This window comes from Engraulis encrasicolus, chromosome 9 (assembly GCF_034702125.1).
Source record: "Engraulis encrasicolus isolate BLACKSEA-1 chromosome 9, IST_EnEncr_1.0, whole genome shotgun sequence".
NCBI lineage: Eukaryota > Metazoa > Chordata > Actinopteri > Clupeiformes > Engraulidae > Engraulis > Engraulis encrasicolus.
Window position 1 is genome coordinate 16,712,892 of NC_085865.1, and position 9,007 is coordinate 16,721,898.

General features: G+C 42.3%; 1 protein-coding gene across 2 annotated transcripts; it reads right to left on the bottom strand.

Moving 5' to 3' along the window:
* Positions 1-5,781: 5,781 nt before the first annotated feature.
* Positions 5,782-7,723, bottom strand: LOC134455028 (AT-rich interactive domain-containing protein 1A-like). Of its 2 annotated transcripts, XM_063206096.1 has the most exons (4): positions 7,622-7,723; positions 7,481-7,533; positions 6,379-7,396; positions 5,782-5,818 (listed from the first exon to the last, which is right to left on the bottom strand). In XM_063206096.1, exons 1-3 carry the CDS (start codon positions 7,651-7,653, stop codon positions 7,140-7,142), a joined length of 342 nt encoding a protein of 113 aa, XP_063062166.1. In that variant the 5' UTR covers positions 7,654-7,723; the 3' UTR covers positions 5,782-5,818; positions 6,379-7,139. The 2 variants fall into 2 exon arrangements, with proteins under 2 accessions (XP_063062166.1, XP_063062167.1); XM_063206097.1 differs by lacking the exons at positions 7,481-7,533; positions 7,622-7,723 and having other exon boundaries at positions 6,379-7,132.
* Positions 7,724-9,007: the final 1,284 nt, after the last annotated feature.

A 9,007-nucleotide genomic window follows, 5' to 3' on the forward strand; every position in this document is an offset into this window, starting at 1 on the left:
TATGATATACCCATACAATGTATTGTGAGAGCCTTAAAAAAGGCCATAATGATCATTAATATGACATATTTTAAGTCCAATTCTGTCCTACCTCTTTATAGACGTAAGGAAATGTAAGGAGACATAAGACATAAGGAGATAAAAGAGATGAGCAGGGGCATGGGGAGGCACTGTATGTAGATGTAGAGTTGGGGGGGGGCAGGGGGAGAAGTAGGGGTGAGGTGAGTGGGGGCAATTGAGGGGGGGGGCACTGTTGGGTGGGGGGCAAGGCCAGGGTAATGGAGGTAGGTGAGTGTAGGGCACAGGTGAGTGGGGCGTACTATGAAGTGGGGGGGCAAGAGGGGTAGTGGGGGTAGGCGAGGGGGGAGGGCACCGTTGGGGGGGGGGGGGGCTTAAAGGAAAGTGAGGGGGGTTGGGGAGATAAGACACTGTAGGGTGGGGAGGGAAGTGGGGTGAGATACTGTAGAGCAGTTGGGGGTAAGGGTGGATAAATGTTTGAAAATATTTGGAATAGTTTCAGAAACGTCTACCATATTCAATGTTGGAGGGAATTTGAGAAGCCCTAGTTTCAGCAGTGTTGTGTATATGTTTAATTGAGCAATTTTTGACCACTTTCTTTTGGATATGTCAAGGTGGCAAAATTGAAATTCACCTTCTATTGTTCAGCCATGCTCATATCGAACTGTGTGACAACATCAGCATCTTCAAAATGACCCGTAAACAGTGGCTGAAAACAAACCAGACCTGCTCCTTTTAATTAATAGTATGAACATTGTTTTACTCTGTATATATTTGGTGTTTGTGGTAAAATGTCATGTCTTCTGTAATGCAGTATTGTTTTTTGTATTATGGATACCTGCCTTAGGACTACGGATGACATTTGGCAACTATGCAAATGCCAACATATTTATATTGATGTTTTTTAACTGATGTATTGATTAGTGTGTATTGTCCTAATCAAATGAATGAATGAATGAATGAATAAATGAATTAATACATTTGTCCATTAGGCAATAGGAAATAATTGTGCTGAAAAAAAAGGAACCGTACTCATCAACGAATATAGGCTTACGTCATTGCAAGGACCATAGGCCTAGTTATTTCAGCAGTTGACTGTCTATGTGCCATTTGACCATTGTAGGAGGACCATTCTCTGCTTATTTTTTGTTTGTTTAGTCAACCTTTGGTAAAATATCTGTAATAGAACACAACAGAAAAGTGCTGAAAAAAAGTAATCTACTATGTAGTATATTATGGCCCCACAGTATTGGAAAAAAATGCATGAAAGTCATCCATTTTGAGAAATAGCAGCCATATTGACTTTTAACACAAATTTGAGATGGCATCAAGTTTGAATCTCTTCCACACGCGGGCTCTCGCGTGCGCACCCGCGCACGCACGCACGCACACACACAGAGTTGAAGAGTGGAAATCACAGAGTTGTATAGGGACGATCATGGAGTTATTGAGTCCAATATTTATGGATAAATATGCCGTCTCCGTCTCCAAATGGACAACACACACAAACACACACACACACACACACACACACACACACACACACACACACACACACACACACACACACACACACACACACACACACACACACACACACACACACACACACACACACACCTTTTCTGCCTTTTCTGTATGGCAAAAATGTAGCCTATGAAATTATCATTTGGGGAAGGGCTACCATATTGAATTTTGGGCAATAGTTTTCAATTTCTTTCAATAATCTGTGAAATGTCTGGCAGGACAACAGGTCTATTATTAAGCAGTTCACTATATGTGCAATTTGATCATTTACTGACAACAGTACCATTTCAAAGCAGATTTATACATTCGTATACACATACAGACATACTGTATGTATATATATACACTATGTATACATACATATATTCATTCATTTCTCTTTTTATCCAACATTTGCATGCATGTCTGTAAGGAGATAGTACAGAATTGGTCAGAAAATAGGTCATTAGGGCCTTGAGGATCATTAGGGCCTTTTAAAGGCTCCCGCAAATATTGTATTATACATTATACATTTTCTGAATCAACAGCATGCCTAGATTTTTAAAATCATTGGGTTTTGTGTCCCTGATGTTTTCCCATGGTATATGGACAAGATGAATCATACAGTAGAGACGGAATTTGTGAGAAATTACTGGTTTAAAGGATAACGCCAGCCAATTTCAACATGCATATAATGTTCACACTACCCTGGACTTGTCAGTACCTGAGATTTTTTTTTTCTTCAGCCTTTTCCAAGATCCTGGTCATTGTAATGGGGGCAGGTGTTACCTTTTGGGAAAATATTTGGAGTAGGCCCATGTTAACATTTTTTTTAAATGTAAGCAAAATCTGCCCCTATTAGAATAGCAGCATGCAGCATCTCCGGGTACTGATAAGTCAAGGGTAGTGTGAGCAATACAACAGCATATTGAAATTGGCAGGAGTGATCATTTAACTATTTTTTTTGGGGGGGCTTTTCAAGCCTTTGTTTTTTTGTTTATATGAGACAGGACAGTGAAGGAGGTGACAGGAAGCGAGTTGGGAGGGAGAGATGGGGGAGGGTCGGCAAAGGGCACGGTTCGTAATAGAACCCAGGTCGGCCGCGTAGTAGACCAGCGCCCTACCATTAGGCCATGATAGGGCCGAGAAATTACTGGTTTAATGACCTCTGTGAATGTCAGACAGTCAGTAATGGGCCTAAAATATGAAAGGCCGAAGGGTCCCCTTTCCAGTGATACCCAGCACAAACATTGGCAGGAAAAAAGGACTGATGTTTCCAGCTAATGACCTGCTATATTGGCTACTATTTTGAAGACTATTGGTGGTTACACAAGTCAAATTTTAGGCCCTCAGAAACATATACAAAATAATTGTATGGGCATATTATACATTTTCTGAATGAACAGACTCCACCGAGTATTGAGGTTGTCTAATTTTGTGTCCTTGGCGTTCTTTCATGCCACAGAGATAAACGAAATCAAACAGTTTAGCCAACATTTGTGAGAAAATGTGACCTATGTCTGGTTTAATGAAGTGCTGTGACCTCTGTGTGTGTCAGAAAGATTCAGCAATGGACTTAAATGAAAGAATTAAAGGTCCCCTTTCCAGTAATACCAAGCGCTATTGTATAGAATATTGACAATACCCCAAGCTGTCCTGGACCTTCTTTCGAGCAACTGCACTTAAAGATGTTCTAGCCATCATTGTATTTGTCTGGTAAAAGGCCTCAGGTGCAGACGTGTGTGAACTGAGAGTGTGCGGAAACCAGGCAACCATAGACAGTTCAGATGAAGGGGATGACATGGAAGATGAGTACTGACGAAGATATAATATAAATCTACATGAAACTATTCTTTCATTAAACATATTCCCTTTGCAAGATGTTTCTTTATTGACTTGCAACCCCTTGTATAGGGTCTCAGTCTACTTGTTTATGAAATAGCCTATATAAAATGTTGTATATGAACATTTATCTAAATTCTGTTAATGAGATACCATATCTGAGTGGTTACCCAATGCCCTATCATTCCAGGGCCTACCGTTTAGATTGTATTTCTTCACATACACTACAATAATTGAACACTGGGTCCTATTTTGAAGACATTTTTGCTGGTTGCACAAGTAACATTTCAGGCTCTCACAAACATATACTAAATGATTGTATGGGCATATTATAAATTTTCGGAATCAGCAGAGTGCCCTGAGTATTGAGGTTGTTAACTTTGGTGTCCTTGGTGTTCTTCCATGCCACAGATGTAAACGAAAGTGCACAGTTTAGGCACAATTTGTGTGAAAATGGGAGCTATTTCTGGTTTAATGACGTGCTGTGGCTTCTGTGCATGTCTGACAGATTATGGGCTCATTAATGGGCTTAAATGAAAGCCTGAAAGGTCCCCTTTCCAGTGATAACAAGCACAATGGTATAAAACATTGGCAATACCCTCAACATAAGCCATAACTACACAGTCGATATATAAAAAAAAAAAACAGTATTTATTATAGGGGGGGGGGGGGTAGTAACTTCAAGAGCTGAAAAGTGATTTCGCTACCACCCCATGACCGCCATCAAGCTTTCTACTAGTGGGGGGGATATACCTTGCCAAAAAACATTGCTAGCATTCCTCCCCCCAGATGGCACCGGTCGACCCCTGCGGCTCATAGCCTATTGGGAAGTTTTGCCACCTCAGGTGATACCAATGTCCTTTTTTAGTCCTGGCCCATGTACTAAAGGTGAGTGATTCAGTAGGACACCTGATCTGAACACAAACATACCGTATTAGCCCGAATATAAGACGATCCTGATTATAAGACGACCCCCCATTTTCAGGCTCATGCTTTGGGGAAATTTTTTTGTTTCACATTGGAAACTTTTCTCAAAATGCAGTTTTTAATTTGTTGGAAAATCTGAGGCTTTTTATAAAAGAACAAATTTCACAATATAATTTTCATGGAATTTCCATGATATAAGACCACAGATGGCTACTCATATCCTTTTCCTTTCTTTACTCCCTTCACCTGTCAAGCGCCAATAGGCACCGTAACAGGCTACAGCCGTCTGGGCCCGCCTGTTTAAAGTGCGACGCAACATAGCCTACATTCAGAGTCTGCGCCAGCCAGGCAGGCAACCAGTCCAGTAGAGATAGGCAATCTATTGTGCAATGCACAGATTTTGCGAAATGCTTCGTTGACAGCAATATCTAACCAGCAGCCGTCTCGCCAAATCGCCGTTCATTTTATGCATCCAAAGTTTTCCGTTGGACTGTAGAAACCGAACGTGACCAAAGGCAGATTGACGCATTGCACTTGAAACCCATGCGCTGCCTATCAGGACCACGTTGACATTAAAAGTCCGATTGATATTCATTTCGTACCAAGGGTAAAACTCCTAGTGCTTTTATATGAGCAAGACAATCTCTTGCCCTAACCATTATTCTGTGTTGTTGCATCGTTGCGAGGCATATCGTCGCTTTGTCGCGCACACAGATGACCATTGATTGGCTTATGACAGCATCCAAAACTTAGCCTACAGGTTGTTCGTCAAATCACCCTTCATTTCTTTAGTTCTAGTGGCGTTATCGGCTGACCAGAGAGAACGACCAAAGCTTTCCTGATGAACCAAACACAAATAAAAGCAGAGCAACAAGCCGCGATTGACTTGTTTTTCCCCTTGCACTGTCGTCCGCATCGCGTTGACATTGACAGTTGATAGACGTGCGGTGCAACCGTCATAACGAAACAAGCATCTGCAAATTTGATATGGACAAAACAATCTCTTAACCCATCCATTATTGAGTTTTGTGGCATTGTTGTGAAGCATAGGCTAATGGCCGAATTCAGGTTAAGTTAAAAAAAAAAAAATTTTTTTTTTTTTTTACTTTTTTCTCTAGCGCGCGGAAATAAGACGACCCTTACTATTTTTAGAACAAAAACCACGTCTCATATTCGGGCCAATACGGGTAAATGGGTTTGGAAGAGACACACCTGGTCAGTCTGGTGTGATCACTTTTGCACAACCATAATTTCACAAAAGGAGAAAAATTGCATCATTTAAGGACATTAGTAAGGGTTCAGAATGAGAAAGTTGAAAGGGGGGGGGGGGTTTACTTGCTCATTTAGATAACCGAAATTGCGTCTTTACATTGAAAACTTTGCTTACGGACATGAAATAGTCCCGACATAATGAATTGTTTTAGACAACCAAGACTGTATACACACACTTCAAAACAATGGTTAAATAAACCAGAAACAGCAATTAGATGGGTTTGACATTTTATTGAAGCTTCAAAGATTAGACCTGGAGAGACAAGAGAAAATTCATGTTAGAATTTGCCAAGCCAATTCCAGCTACGCAATCTAGACCTAGTAAAAACCACTAGACAGCAAATCCAAACACAATTCAATCTACAAAACATGACAAGCATCTTGAAGCCTCCATAGTGACTCCAGCTGGTCTGAACTGACAGCTTTTAAATTAGGATTCATAAGGCATGGGGACAAGTGTAGAAAAGGAAGATCAAGAAAATCCCATGTTTAGGTGCAGGACAAAGACATCTTTAGTGTGAGGAGTCCACACACTTGAATTCCTTTTTTTCCCGTTTTAATCTTGGAGGCCTTCAGATTCTACATCTAGGTAGAGAATCAGAGGAAGACCTCAATGATCAAAACGTCATTCTACCATGGAAGGAAACACAAAACAAGGAATTAAAGTGTGCAGACATTTCATTCGAAAACATGGAATGAAGCGTAGGCCTTGACAGTCTGTGCTGAACTGCCAGAAGCCATCTAGCAGGCAATGTAAAATGGTTCAACATACCCAATTTAACAGCCCCAGCGAGTCCAGCAGTGGATACTAACCTTCAGCTGAGAGAGTAGAGCTGCCGCTTCTGCTGCCGTTTAGACTTGTGCCCTGCTGTAAGGGGATGTTGCTTGGTCTGCTGCTTTGGTGGGGCTGTAGACTGTGTTGTCAAGGATTGCTGTGTCTGTTGCACAGATTTGGACGCAGCCTGAGGCTTCTGGTCATCATACATCTGTGCCACAGGCATTTTGGATTTGGCATGTTGAGGAATACTACCCCCATCTTGTTGCTTGGTCTGCTGCTTTGGTGGGTCTGTAGCCTGTGTTGTCAAGGATGGCTGTGTCTGTTGCACAGATTTGGACGTAGCCTGAGGCTTCTGGTCATCATACATCTGTGCCACAGGCATTTTGGATTTGGCATGTTGAGGAATACTACCCCCATCTTGTTGCTTGGTCTGCTGCTTTGGTGGGTCTGTAGCCTGTGTTGTCAAGGATGGCTGTGTCTGTTGCACAGATTTGGACGCAGCCTGAGGCTTCTGGTCATCATACATCTGTGCCACAGGCATTTTGGATTTGGCATGTTGAGGAATACTACCCCCATCTTGTTGCTTGGTCTGCTGCTTTGGTGAGGCTGTAGCCTGGGTTGTCAAGGATGGCTGTGTCTGTTGCACAGATTTGGACGCAGCCTGAGGCTTCTGGTCATCATACATCTGTGCCACAGGTGTTTTGGATTTTCCATGTTGAGGAATACTACCCCCATCCTGTTCCTTGGTCTGCTGCTTTGGTGGGGCTGTAGCCGGTGTCGTCAAGGATGGCTGAGTCTATTGCACAGATTTGGACGCAGCCTGAGGCTTCTGGTCATCATAGAGCTGTCCCACAGGTTGTTTGGATTTGTCTGGTGACTGCGATTCATCTTTGATTTCCTGCTGTTCATCTTTGATGACCTGTGTTTGCTGCTGTTGAGGGATAACCCCCTTGATGCCAGAGTTGCTGCTGGTGGATGGCTTGTTGTGAATGCTGTTGCTGACACTTTGGGTCTTCTGGCCTTGGTCAGGACCTCTACCAGGATCATGAAGCCCTAAAGACGCAGAAACTTTATTTAGGACCACAATAAACAGGTATCCATAAGGATAAATCTATTGAGCAAGGGTACTTCACTTACCATTTGCAAGCCCAAGGTCATAGGAGGCAATGGCTACAAATAGCAGCGTTAGGCTACAAACACAAAATGAGAAGTGTCAGACATGATGGCACTGCTAATAGCTTAATTTATTTAGAAATACTGGATGGTTAAAAAACATACCTGTACCGCTTTCCATTTGCACCCCACATCATCCAGTTGTTATTAGCTGCTACCACCACACAGTTGACACAAAGTCACATTGCAGCAGTGGCATCAAGGCAGCTTTTAAGGCAGATTAGATTTTGTTTCAACCAATCACACACTGATTAGGGAAACAAGATCAGCTGAAGAGGTAATTAGTGTAATAATCAGCAGGTGTGCTACGTATTGAATTGTACCGTTTGGAGTCTGGTTGTCCATCACTCAAAACCCAACCGAATCTCACTCATTTCGTGAAGTATTCACGAAAAAAATGGATTAATTTTCGTGGTGCATTCACGTTATTGCCCGTTTTTCGTGGTAGGGCAACGAAACGCTGCCTATTCACTTGAATTGCCCGACTGTTGCCTAGCGACCCACTAGTTTGATGCCCTTTCGGTAGCCTACCGTCACATGGTAATCAAACATTTCAAACAAGCAATTTAGGGTTAGGTTTAGGGTCAAGGTTAGGGTTAAGGTTAGGGTTAAGGTTAGGGTTAGGGTTAGGTTTAGGGTTAAGTAGGGTTAAGGTTAGGTTTAGGTTTAGGTTTAGGTTTAGGGGACATAAGGCGTGAGTACCGAAAGGGCGTCGAATTAGTGAGTCCCGAGTGTATCAGCAGTGTTCTGTCAGCACCCCCTCCCCGCCCCTGCAGACGCTTGGATAACCATAGCAGCAGTGGGGCAATTCAAGTGAATAGGCAGCGTTTCGTTGCCCTACCACGAAAAACGGGCAATAACGTGAATGCACCACGAAAATTAATCTATTTTTTTCGTGAAGACTTTACGAAAGGCGTGAGATAGGGCTCCAAAACCACATAAAACAATGCAGGTAACCCACCTGTACGAAGATGTCCCACCCTATATGTTGAAAATATAAATAAAAGAATTTTGAATAATTTTTGCTCAATTTGTACGCAAAAGCTTTTACGACTGCTCAAACCCAATTGATATGCCCTCAGAATCTGCTTCCGCTAGTTGGTTGCTGATGACATTTGCGGTTCACATCGGGTAGCTACTCGTGGGATTGCAACAGAGTGAACGCCTACTTGATCCCACAGAAGGCAAAGCAGAACGTGTGTCCTGAAATTCTGTGCATGTGCAGTTCATCACATCAGTAGGAAAACAATCATTTGCAGCGTTGCTTTCATATATATGACCAATAACTTACTGGATAGCTATTATAATCTTGTTTTCATTATGATTCCAACCATATGGGTTGTGGATCCCTCAGTTGTCCCATATCTGTTTAATCATTCATTTTCAGGTGCCCATGGTTTTACTAATCTGAAATTGCAACCCTGAGGCGTAGCCAAGATGGCCGCCATGTGACATGTGTTATTTTAAGGGCCCTTGTCCAAACCTAGGACA